Here is a 13,872-nt window from a genome sequence, read left to right on the forward strand (position 1 = left end):
TGGGAAATTAAAAGTCAGTGTTGATTATCTTTCTAAGTCATCTTTTACAAGACATCTATGATATAAATATATACTACTACTTCTTTTAACCACCTGAGAGGAAGAAAAAAACATGAGCAAAAAAAAAAAAAAAAAAAATTGGCCATTTACAACCAAAAATACTGGACATTGGCACAGCACTAAACTTAGCACTTCCAGAATGAACTGCAAGGACAGCATTAGACTTCAAATAACTCAAAATGTTGATTTCTCAATCATTTTCCCAGTTTCCCACACCTCCCCCAAAGAAATTAACTTTAAAGAGTTTATTTGATTAAGCAAAATTTGAAAGCAGAGGATTAAAAAGTGAAAAAGGTGGTGCAGAAATTAGCAGAGGTGGCACTACCTGAAAGCTCATCAGAAAGGGGAGTGAGAACAATATCAGGCAAGAAGGGTTTGGAAGTATGGATCAGAACAGGAGCACTTTTAGCACTGCGTATATAGGCCGATGGCAGAGCACATTCACCAATGGATCGGCTTCTCATGGCTTTAAAAAAGGAAAAGAAAGAAGTGGGGAAGGAAAAAAGAAGAGTGACTATAATGAAAGGCTCGTGTCACAGAAAAAGCAGCAACAGAGAAAACTAAAAGGTACAAAGGAAGGAAATTATAAATTAAAACATTTCAGCACGGCAAATACTGGCAAGCTGTAAGAAAAGAAATCAGAGAACACACACACATTTTGAATATAATTTTTTTATATAAAGCAGGAAAATGCTATTATTAGCAGTTACAATGGAATAGCATTAAACAACAGCAGACACCTTAATTAGCATTATGTTCTCAAAACCAAGGGTTGAGAAATTCACTGAATGGAAACATTGAAAATAACTCAATATTAATAATTCAAAGAAACTTTTGGAACAATATTTGGGCATATTTCTAGGCAATCCTGAGCCATTCTTCTTAATAAGGCTGAATTATAAGAACAAATCATTACTACTTTCATACTGTTTAACAAAGTTTTCTAAATCACTCAATGGTCTTTCTTAGAAATTTTTAGGTAATTCATAGTCAAAAGGATTTAATCTCATGGCTAGTATATGTTTCTGGTAAGAGAATGCTAATCAAATCAGTATCTTTTATAATAAAGTATAAGAGTATAATTAAAATTTTTACATAGAAACATTTATAGAAAACACAATTTGCACAGCATGAAAAATTGGGTTCTTGATACAAATAGATAATTTTGTGCTTATTCAAATCATAAACACAAAAACAAAATTGTTTTCAAAGATAGCTTTAAACTGGATTACTTTTTAAAAATTGCATTTGTAGTTGTATTTGATAATTTCTTAGGAGAGTCCCTAGTTCACAAAAATTAAAGATAAATTATAGTTCACTTAGAAATAATCAAGTTTATATCTCCCAGAGATTTTTAAAAAAAACATTTATTTCAAGGATTCTTGATTAAGTTATAGTTATTGTTACACATGAATCAAGGACTTGAAAGAAACAATATTGAATAATATCCAGTGTAATAGCAATGATGGTAAAATAAATAGTTTGAATATTAACATCATTTCAAATTCCTGAGTTTCCCTGATTACTGGACAGACTTGGTTCCCTGAAGTTTAAATTCCTTAGATTATTACACAACGCACACAAGGCCTTTAAGACTTGCCTACAAGCTACCACTCAGTAAGACTTTGTTTTCTTTTACTGTCCTCCCATGCTGCCATCACTCAGAATTTTACAAAGTTCCTTAAAATTTTCATTCTCTTTCACCATCACATCATGTCTTTGTATGTTGCTAATGTCCTTGGTGTCTCTTTCTTCCTGACATACTCCTTCATACTTGAAGTACCATCTCATCTGAGAAGCTTTTTTCTCTTTTTCTTTTTTTGAGACAGTCTTACTCTGCTGTCTAGGCAGGAGTGGCATCATCATAGCTTGCTGCAACCTTGAACTCCTCGGCTCAAGCCAATTCTCCCACCTTAGCCTCCAGAGTAGCTGGGACCACAGGCATGTGTCACCATGCTTGGCTTTTTTTTTTTTTTTTTTCCCCCTCTATTTTGAGTGGAAACAAGGTCTCGCTATGTTATCCACGCTGGCGTCGAACTCCTGTGCTCAAGCGACCCTCTCATATTGGTCTCCCAAGTACTGGGATTACATGAATAAGCCACCATGCCCAGTCCCTGAGAGGCTTTTCTAACTCTCCCAAACAATTATTTACTTTACTGGCAACACAGCAATAAACAAAAACAAACAAGAATTCCCACTTTTGCAAAGCTTACAATCTATTTCTCATGGACTGTATGTTTTTAGGTCAGCCTACCCAACTTTTCGAATGCAAGAACCATATCTTCCGATCTTTGAATCCCTACTCCCTACCACATATAAGTGCAATAATTTTTTACTTTTACTTAATATCTATATTTGAGTAGGAGTCCAGCTTAACCATTTGAAAAACAATTTCAGGCTGTGAAGATACGGAGGAGAAAGTAAAAACAAACAGTAACCAAAAACTAAATGCATTTCATAGTTTATAACTGGAAAAAGATAATCACAGATTAAAAAAATGTATGAATGCCAATAAAATTAAGGATTCTTTAAGAACAATCTGTATGTAAAAAATATAGAAGCGTGGAATATGCTAAGATAACGGCAACAATTTGTCTTTAGTGTATGGCTTACCATGTTATGTATTAAAGATCAAGTGTATTTTAAAAACAACCCATATACAAAATGTCAGAATCTCACCCTATTCCAGTTTTCCTGCTAGCTTCTTTCCTTCTTGAGAAAGTCACCAACAATTTTATAATCTAATTTGAAACAAAAGTTATGTTGACTCCAACATAATCACTCATTAAAACTGGTCAAAGACACAAATACATATGCAAATCTTAAAGTGTTACACAGAGGGTAAAATATCATCTATAGTTGTAATCACATTTTATATATATATATGTATGTATTTTTTTTGTTTGTTTTTTAGACGGAGTCTCACTCTGTCACCCAGGCTGGAGTGCAGTGGCGCCATCTCGGCTCACTGCAAGCTCCATCTCCCAGGTTCATGCCATTCTCCTGCCTCAGCCTCTCGAGTAGCTGGGACTACAGGTGCCCACCACCACGAATGGCTAATTTTTGTATTTTTAGTAGAGATGGGGTTTCACCATATTAGCCAGAATTTTAAAATACATTTTTTAAAAACTTGAATTGAATTTTTGATTCCACAGATAAATTACAAGTTTTTCTTTTTTCCCCTAGGGATAATTTCTGGGAAATAAAAACTCCTTTTTTCCTTTCTTTCGCAACACAAACTTGAAGGAAGAGCTTGGGCATTTGCCTTGGAACTTTTTCCATTAATAATGAAATACATCTGTGTTGTGATTCTGAATGAATTCTTTAAAAATGTTACCCTTCGGCTGGTGTGGTAGCTCACACCTGTAATTCCAGCACTTTGGGAGACCAAGGCAGGAGGATGGCTTGAGTCCAAGAGTCCGAGACCTGCTTGGGCAACTGAGGGAGACCCCATCTCTACAAAAAACAAAAACTAAAACATTAGCTGGGTGTGGTGGTGCGTCCCTGTGGTCCCAGCTACTCTGAGGGCTGGAGGCAGGAGGATCACTTGAGTCTAGGAGGTCAAGGCTATAATGAGCCGTGTTTGTGCCACTGTACTCCAGCCTGGGCAACAGAGTAAGACTGACTCAAAAACAAATTTAAAAACCCTAAAAAATGGAGCAAAAATGGTCACCTCCTTCTGTTGTTGTTTTAACTAAACTCTGAGTCTTTAGACATACTTAGAAGTCTATCAATGGCTTCACAGCTATGTGACCCTCACTACAGAAAATTATTTACAATGAATTAGTTATTGAGATCTTTTGGGATTTACTAACCTAAACAGTTACTGACATTCCTATTAGCACATACATCAGTGATCATAAATCTATAATATGCTTAATGGGCAGTATGAAAAACATAACATCAAAAAGTAAAAACAGATTTTCAAATTATGAGCATGACAATTTTTGAAGGTTTATCTTTTCTCCTCTCAAAAAAAAAAAAAAATGCATTCCCATAAATTCACCTCGGACCATATAGAATATATAAAAAACTGTAACTTGTACTCTGGAGTTTCCGTATAGCATAAGAAATCCATGGACAGCAAATGTGATGGATCACTAACAGCATACAAATACAAAAAATAAACATGAGGAAGGCAACTCCGGAATTTTCTCATTTCCAAAGTATTATACATTTTCTTCCCTATTTATTAAAATTCACATTATGTATACATTCCTATCCATTGGCAGAAATACCTGTTGAAGTTCCCAAATGTAGGCTTATTATCATAATACACATAATTGAAAAGCAAAATCTGCAAACAAAACAGTGATATATATGCTCCAGAAGTTGAACACCAGGTCCCATATCATAAATGCAAGCAAGTTACATTGCTTATGAGTATATTCAAAAATGATTCTTAAATTCATTGCAATCTCTCTTAATATTTGTTAGCATAAGCAAAACCACAGACATACTCTCCACATTTTTTACATTTTAAACTTAACTATTAATAACAAAATTTACCTTAATAAAGCCATCTTGAGTATTCTGAGATAAAAGGATTACATCATGCTTAATATTTTTTAAATGCAGGTAAGTTGCCTATATGTTTATTAAGTGAAAAATAATGAATAAATTATCTTAGAATTTCAAAGAAAAAACAAAAAAATTCTCTTACAATTTCTATCTGAAAATCCTAGAAAGCAACCAGTAAAATAAGTCTTTGAAACGTTACGTGACAAAACTGCTAATTTGCAAATTTCAACATAGACTATACTAGTGCCTTCATGAATTGTAAGGACATAAGGTGCTTACATCAGTTTAGATCACCAGTATAAAGAAAGCTGTTTAAGACAGTCAGAAAAAGTTAAATATTCTATCACTCTATCAGGTAATTCAAAATCATAGGAAAAAATACAGTTTTAATGAGAGAGCAATGAGGTTTGTTAAGGAAACACTTCATAAAAAAGAAATATAAATCAATGTCAGAAATACAATTTGTTTCTCCCAATGCAAGTCAGAAAATAAATAAATGGAGAATGATACAAACTAAAAAATGAATTAAAAATTTTACAGATAAATCTGTGGTTATTTCAAATGTCTAAATTATTTTCTATTCCGAAAAATACATTTTTTAAAAAGAATATACATTTTTCAAAACAGTTTTAGATTTACAGATAAAAAATGAGTGGCAACTACAAAGAGTTTCCATACATCCCTTTCTCCCTCCCTACCAGTTTCCCCAATTATTAACATATTGTATTAGCATGGTACATTCACTACAATTAACAAGCTCATATTGATACAGTATTGCTAAAGTCCATAGTTTACATTAGGGATCACTGTTTATGTAGTACCTTCTATGGGTTTTAAGAAAGTATAATGACACATATATAACATTACAGTACCATACAAAATAGTTTCACATCTTTATTCTCTGTGCTTGCTTCCACCTATTCATCCCTTCTAGCCCCACCCCCCTATTCCTAGTGCCTGGAAACCAGTCATCTTTTTACTGTTGACAAAAGTTTGCCTTTTCCACAGTGTCATATAGTTGAAATCATACAGTATGTAGTCTTTTCAGATTAGCTTCTTTTACTCAGCAATACTCATTCAGTTTCTTCACTTTTTTTTTTTTCATGGCCTGAAAGCTCATTTCTTTTTATCATGGAATAATATTCCATTTTATGGATGTACAACAGTTTGTCCATTCACCTATTGAAGAATATCTTAGACAATTACAACTAAAGCTGCTATAAATATTTATGTGCAGATGTTTGTGTGGACATGTTTTCAACTTATATAGGTAAATACAAAGGGTGCTATGGTTGGATCCTACAGTAAGACTATGTTTAGGTTTGAAAGAAACTACCTGTCTCCCAATGTGATGATATAATTTTGTATTTCCACCACCAATGAGAGTTCCCATTGCTACACTTCCCTGCCAGCATTTGGTGTTGTCTGTATTTTGGATTTTAGCCATTCTTTTAGGTGTGTAGTGGTTTCTTGTCTTAATTTGCAATACTCTAATGACATACGATGTTGAGCATCTTTTCCTATGTTTACTTGCCATCTCTATATCTTCTTTGGTGAGGTGTTTGTTCACATCTTTTGCCCATTTTTCAGGTTGTTCTCTTCCTGTTGAATATTAAGAGTTCTTTGTATATTTTAGAATCAGTCCTTCATCAGCTATGTGTTTTGCAGATTTTCTCCCAATCTGACTTGTTATTTCATTCCCTTAACAATGTCTCTCACAAAGCAGAGTTTTAAATTTAATAAAGTCCAACTTAGCAATTTTTTCTTTCATGAATTTTATTGTTGGTGTTGTATCATAAAACTCATTGCCAAACCCTAGGTGTCCTAGACTTTCTCTTATGTTGTCTTCTAGGTGTTTTATACTTTTGTACATTACATTTAGGTCTATGATCTGTTTTAGGTTAATTTTTGTGAAAGATGTAAGGTCTGTGTATAGATCCATCTTTTTTTGGCACGTGGATGGATGTCCAATTGTTACAGCACCATGTTGAAAAGACCATCCTTTCTTTATTGAATTGCCTTTGCTCCTTTGTCAAAGATCAGGGGACTCTAGTTGTGTGGGTCTGTTTCTGGCATCTCTATTTTATTCCATCTATTTGTCTATTCTCTCATGCATACCATACTTTCTTGATTACTATAGTAAATTTTGAAGTCAGGTTCTGGCCCTTCTCTCAATTCATTCTTTTCCTTTAATACTGTGTTGACTCTTCTGGCTCTTTTGGCTCTTTTGTCTTTCCTTTTTTTTTTCCCCCCGATACAAGATCTTGCTGTGTTACTCAGGCTAGAGAGTGCAGGGGCACAATCATGGCTCACTGCAGCCTTGACCTCCTGAACTCAAGCACTCCTCCCATCTCAGGCTCCCAAGTAGCTGGGACTACAGGCACATGACACCACGTCCAGCTGGTTTTTGTATTTTTTGTAGAGAGAGGTTTTGTCATGTTGCTCATGCTCTGCCTTTCTATATAAATTTTAGATTCTTTCTGTCAATATCCACAAAATAACTTGTTAAGAACACAATCAACTGAGATTGTATTGAATCTACAGATTAAGTAGGGAAGAAATGACATTTTGCCAATAGTGAGTTTTTCTATCCATGTACATGAACTAGACCTCTCAACTTATTTAGATATTCTTTGATTTCTTTCATCAAAGTTTCATAGTTTTCCTTATATAGATCTTGTAAATATTTTGCTAGATTTATACCTAATTGTTTTGGAGATTTTTGGTGCTAGTGTAAATGGTACTGTGCTTTTAGTTTCAAAGTCCAGTTGTTCATTGCTGGTATGGCGGGAGCAACTTGACTTTTATATATAAATCTGGCATCCTATAACCTTGCTATAATGGCTTATTAGTTTCAGGAGGTTGTCACCTTGAAATTTTCCACATAATCATGTCATATACAAAGATAGCTTTATTTATTTCTTCCCAATCTGTAGACCTTTTATTTCCTTTTCCTGTCTTACAGGAATAGTGAGATATCCTTGTCTTGTGGATCTGAGCAGAAAAAAAAACCAGTTTCTCACCATTAACTATGATGCTAGAGGTAGGTTGTCCTGTGTTTTTATTTTATAACAGATTTATCAAGTTGAGGTAGTCCCCCCTTTTCCTACTTTGCTGAGAATTTTGTTTCGTTTTGTTTTGTTTTTGAGATGGAGTCTGGCTCTGTCGCCCAGCCTGGAGTGCAGTGGCATGATCTTGGCTCACTGCAAGCTCCGCCTCCCGGGTTCATGCCATTCTCCTGCCTCAGCTTCCTGAGTAGCTGGGACTACAGGCACCTGCCACCATGCCCAGTTAATTTTTTTGTATTTTTAGTAGAGACAGGGTTTCACCATGTTAACCAGGATGGTCTTGATCTCCTGACCTCGTGATCTGCCCACCTCGGCCTCCCAAATTGCTGGGATTACAGGCGTGAGCCACTGCGCCTGGCTGAGAGTTTTTATCCTAAATGGGTGTTGGATTTTGCCAAATGCTTTTCTGCATCTATGAATGTGATCATATGGCTTTTCTTCTTTAGCCTGCTGATGAGATGAATTGCATTAGGGTAATGCAGTACTCCTCAAAAGAATTAGGAAGTATTCCTTCTGCTTCTATTTTTTGAGAGAAATTGTGGAGAATTATTTCTTTCTTAAATGTTCAGTAGAATTCACCATCTGGGCCTGGTACTTTCTAATTTGGAAGGTTGTTAGTTATTGATTCAATTTCATTAATACGTATCAGGCTGTTCAGATTATCTAGTTCTTCTTGTATGAGTTTTGGTAGATTGTACCTTTCAAGTAATTGGTCTATTTCTTTTAGGTTATCAAATTTAATTCTTTTATCAGTAAATAAAAGGATCATAAAAACAGATACATAGACCAATGGAGCAGAACAGAGAACCCAGAAACGAATCTACATTTCTGCAGTGAACTCATTTTCAATAAAAATGCCAAGAACATACACTGGAGAAAGGACAGTATCTTCAATAAATGGTGCTGGGATAACTGGATATCCATATGCAGAAGAATGAAACTTGATCCCTATCTTTCTCCATATGCAGAAATCAAATCAAAATGGATTAAAGACTTAAATCTAAGATCTCAAACTATGACACTGAAAGAAAACTTTGGGGAAACTCTCCAGGACAACGAAGTGGACAAAGACTTCTTAAATAATATCCACAGGCCACCAAAGTAAAAATGGACAAATGAGATGAGATCATGTTAAAAACCTTCTGCACAGCAAAGTAAATGGTCAACAAAGTGAAGAGACGACCCACAGAATGGGAAAAAACACTTGCAAAGTATGCATCTGACAAGGGATTAATAACTAGAATACACAAGGGGCTCAAACAACTCTACAGGAAAAAATTTAATAATCCAATTAAAAATGGACAAAAGATCTGATACATATTTCTCAAGAGAAGACATACAAATGACAAACAGGTATATGAAAAGGTGCTCTACATAACTGATAATCAGAGAAATGCAAATCAAAACTACAATGAGATATCTCACCCCAGTCAAAATGGCTTTTATCCAAAAGACAGGCAATAACAAATCCTGGCCAGGATGTGAAGAAAAGGGAACCCTCACATACTGTTGGTAAGAATGTAAGTTAGTACAACCACTATGGAGAACAGTTTGGAGATTTCTCAAAAAACTAGAAATAGAGTTACCAATCCAGCAATCCCACTCCTGGGTATATAGCCAAAAGAAAGGAAATCAGTTTATCAAAGAGATATCTGCACTCCCACGTTTACTGCAACACTATTTACAATAGCCAAGATATGGAAGCAACCTAAGTATCCATCAACAGATGAATGGATAAAGGATATGTGGTATATATACACAATAAAGTATTATTCAACCATAAAAAAGAATGAGATCCTGATATGAGGTCACTATGTTAAGTGAAATAAGCCAGGCACAGAAAGACAAACATCACATGCTCTCACTTACCTGTGGGAGCTAAAAATTAAAACAACTGAATTCATGGAGATAGAGAGTAGAAGGATAGTTACTAGAGGCTTGGAAGTATAGTGGGGGAAAGGGTAAGTGCAGATGGTTAATGAGTACAAAAAAAAAAAAAGAATGAATAAGACCTAGTATTTGCTAGTACAACAAGGTGACTATAGCAAAAAATAATTTAATTGTAAATTTAAAAATAACTAAAAGAATATAATTGGATGGTTTGAAACACAAATAATAAATGTCTGAGGTAATGAATACCCCATTTACACTGATGTGATTAGTATGCATTGCATGCCTGTATCAAAATATCTCATGTATCCCATAAATATATATACGTACTGTATACTCACAAAAATTAAAAATAAAACAAATAATAATAATAAAAGGATCACTGGTAATGGTTCTTCTTTCATTTCTGGTATTAATAATTGATATCTTATTTTTTTTCTTATTTAACTTAGCTAGAGATTTATTGGTTTTGTTGATATTTTCTAAGACCCAACTTTCAGTTTTGTTGATTTTTCTCTAGTGATTTCCTGTTTTCAACTTCCCAGTTTTTTGCTCTAATTTTTATTATTTCTTTTCTTCTACTTACTTTGGATTTGTTTTTTTCAAGTTTCCTATGGTGGAAGCTTAGATTACTGGTTTTAGATCTTTCTTCTCTAGTAATATATACTTTCAATACTGTACATTTTCCTCTAAGCACAGCTTTCACTGCCCACAAATTTTGATGTTATATTTTCATTTAGTTCAAAATATTCTACAATTTCTCTTGAAACATCTTCGAGCTGTGCATTATTTAGAAGTGTGTCGTTTAATCTCCAAGTATTTTAGAGTTTTCCAACTTTTTCCGTCATTGATTTATAGTTAAATCCATTGCAGTCAGAGGGTATATTTTGTATGATTTCTATTCCTTTTAGTTTATTAAGACAAGTTTTATGACCCAGAATGTGGTCTTGGTGAATGTTTTGCATGAGTTTGAGAAGAATGAGTATAATCTCTGCTGGATTAAGCAATTTATAGATGTCATAATTGGATCAAGTTGACTGATAGTGCTATTCACTTCATTTATGTCCTCACTGATTTTCTGCCTGCTGGATCCCTCCATTACTGATAGAAAGATGTTAAATATCCAGCCACAGTACCATTACTTTTTGTATTTCTCTGGGCAGATTTATCAGTTTTTGCCTCATGTATTTTGATACTCTGTTGTCAGTGAATACACACTAAGGATTAGTATGTCTTCTTGAAGAATTAATTAATCATCTTTTATTTTATTTTTTTTGAAATGGAGTCTTGCTCTGTTGCCCAGGCTGGAGTGCAGTAGCATGATCTCAGCTCACTGCAACCTCTGCCTCCTGTGCTCAAGCAATTCTCCTGCCTTGGTCTCCCGAGTAGCTGGGACTACAGGCATGTGCCAATAAGCCCGGCTAAGTTTTTGTATTTTAGTAGAGACAGGGTTCCACCACGTTGGCCAGGCTGGTCTCAAACTCCTGACCTCAGGTGATCCACCCTCCTTGGCCTCCCAAAGTGCTGGGATTACAGGCGTAAGCCACCACGCCTGGCCAGAATTAATCATCTTTATGTAACACCCCTCTTTATTCTTGATAATTCTCCTTGTTCTAAAGTCTGCTTCATCTGAAATTAACATAGTCATGTCATGCACTGCATAATGATGTTTCGGTCACCAACAGACTGCATGTATGATGGTGGTCCTTATGGATAATACTCTATTTTTTACTGTAGATTTGATATTTATAATACTCTATTTTAGCTGTAGAGATTATAATACTTTATTTTTACTGTACCATTTCTATGTTTAGATATGCTTAGATACACAAATATTTACCACTGTATTATAATTGCCTACAATATTCGGTACAGTTACATGGTGTACAGGTTTGCAGCCTAGAAGCAATAGGCTACACCATACAGCCTAGGTATGTAGTAGACTATGTCACCTAGGTTTCTGTAATACATTCTATGATGTTTGCACAATGAAGAAATCGCCTACTGATGCATGTCTCAGAATATATCCCTTATTTGTCCTTCAAAAGTGAAGGAGAGGCTGGATCTAAAACTCCAGGTTGGTGAATTTTCTTCTCTCACTGTTTTAATAAATGAAGTCTAGTAATGTAGAAAGTAGAGAGCAAAGGAGAAAGGAATAAAATGAGATTGGAAAAGTGGGCAGAGGCCTAATCATGCAGGGCCTTATAAAAATCATGGTAAGATTTTCAATTTTATCCCAAGAGCAATAAAAGACCACTGAAAAATATAAGCAAAAAAGTGACATCAATTTGAAATTATTCTTAATACCACTATGACAATAAGGTAGAAAACGGATCTGGAGGTTGTGAAAAACTGATGCAGGGAAGTTAGGAAACTCGTGCAGCAATGTAGATGTAATGGTGTACTGGACCAAGATAGCAGCAGTGGAAATGTAAAGAAGTGAAGAAAGGTGACAGATACTTAGCTCAAGATATAATCATCAGGATATGATGATTCAATCAGAGTTTGGGGATATAGGAGAGAGTCAGAAGAGTTGAGGCTAATTCCCAGACTTCTAGCTTGAGCAACTCCGTTATTCTCTATCCCCACCATTCGTCCTTTACCCCTGGTCCTGACTTTACATTAATAAAGCTACCCACTTCAGGTTCCACTAGTTTCTTCTTAAATTCACAGTACTCAACATTTCCAAATTAATCTCTAAAAACAGTTTTATCAGGTTACTCCCTTCTCAATGACGAGGAGGAATCTAAAGTTTTTTGTGTTTACAGGATTATTGGGAAGTTATTTTTCAGCTTTTACGTGCAATATGCAAAAGGGAATAGTGAGAAAATATACCAGAAAAATCCATTAAGATAAATCAGATTGGTCCCAATACTATAGTAATACTAGAGCATATGGATATTAATTTGGCAGTCTCAGAAGGTCATGAACTTTTATTTTATTTTTTTAAGAGTCTCGCTCTGTAGCCCAGGCTGGAGTGCAGTGGCGTGATCTTGGCTTACTGCAAGCTCCGCCTCCCGGGTTCACGCCATCCTCCTGCCTCAGCCTCCCGAGTAGTTGGGAATACAGGCACACACGCCACGCCTGGCTAATTTTTGGTCATGAACTTTTTGAGAATAGGAAATAAACTGCACTTAAAATTGATTTTGGCAACAAGTATATAAAATTGAAGTGAGCGGGCCAGGCGTGGTGGCCCACTCCTATAATCCCAGCACTTTGGGAGGCCCAGGCGGGTGGACTGCTTGAGGCCAGAAGTTCAAGACCAGCCTGGCCAACATGGTGAAATCATGTCTCTACTAGAATACAAAAATTAGCCAGGCATAGTGGCAGGCCTGTAATCCCAGCTACTCAGGAAGCTGAGGCAGGAAAATTGCTTGAACTCAGGAGTCAGAGGTTGCAGTGAGCTGAGATGGTGCCACTGCACTCCAGTGTGGGTGACAGAGCAAGACTCCATCTCAAAATTAAAAAAAAAAAAAATTGATGACAGCAGCCACTCTTCAAGTCTCTTGGATATATACCTGTGAATGGGATTGCTGGGTCATATAATTTTAACTTTAAAGGAACTGATTTCCAGAGTGTTTTTCAAAGTAGTTGTACCATTTTACATGCCCACTAGCAATATATAAGGATTCCAATTTCTCCACCTCCTCACCAACACTTAATATTCGTATTTTGATAAACAATAGCCATCCTAGTGGGTGGGTGTAAAGTGGCATCTTATTGTGATTTTCATTTGCATTTCTCTGATAGCTAGTGTTTTTGAGCATGTGCTTATTGGCCATTTGTGTATCTTCTTTAGAGAAATGTCCATTCAAATCCTTTGTCCATTTTTAATTGGGTTGCCTTTTTACCCTATATTTTTAAAGTCTAAAGTTAATGCAATAACACCAGCTCTCTACCTCACCCTGAACAAGTATTTGAGAATATTTAGACTCTCACTAAACTCTTTCTGAACTATATATTATGAATGACCAGTATTTAAATTCTACCTTCAATTCCAAAATTACTATATTCAGATAATATTTATTTAGATTTACCTACACATTTACCACTTTCTTTGATCATTTATCCTTCTTACATCTCAGACTTTAATTCTGGGATTTTCTTTCCTGACATATTCTTTTAGAAGTTATATCATTAAGGTCAATCCACAGTTGTCTTTGTTTTACCCTCCATTTTGAAAGTTTTGTCAGTACACAATTCTATAATGATAGTTATTTTTCCTTAGCACTTTGAAGATATTATCCTGCTGTTCTGTCTTCATTGTCAGTGCTGAGAACACTGTTTTCAGCATAACTGTTTTTTTCTGAAAGATTATGTATTTTTTCTCTTT

At 35.2% G+C, this 13,872-nt stretch overlaps 1 protein-coding gene across 8 annotated transcripts in view; it reads right to left on the reverse strand.

The window, feature by feature from the left end:
* The window catches only part of RALGAPA1 (Ral GTPase activating protein catalytic subunit alpha 1), a 276,648-nt gene that overhangs the window by 167,464 nt on the left and 95,312 nt on the right, over positions 1-13,872 (reverse strand). For 4 of the 8 annotated variants that reach the window (XM_007986490.3, XM_007986488.3, XM_007986496.3 and 1 more), the window contains exon 17: positions 386-526. The exons of the other annotated variants lie outside the window; for them this stretch is intronic. In XM_007986490.3, coding sequence (XP_007984681.1) covers positions 386-526 — 141 coding nt within the window. The remainder of the gene's footprint in view (positions 1-385; positions 527-13,872) is intronic. 8 annotated transcript variants of the gene reach the window in all.

This window comes from Chlorocebus sabaeus, chromosome 24, assembly GCF_047675955.1.
Source record: "Chlorocebus sabaeus isolate Y175 chromosome 24, mChlSab1.0.hap1, whole genome shotgun sequence".
In the NCBI taxonomy this organism is placed as follows: Eukaryota; Metazoa; Chordata; class Mammalia; order Primates; family Cercopithecidae; genus Chlorocebus; species Chlorocebus sabaeus.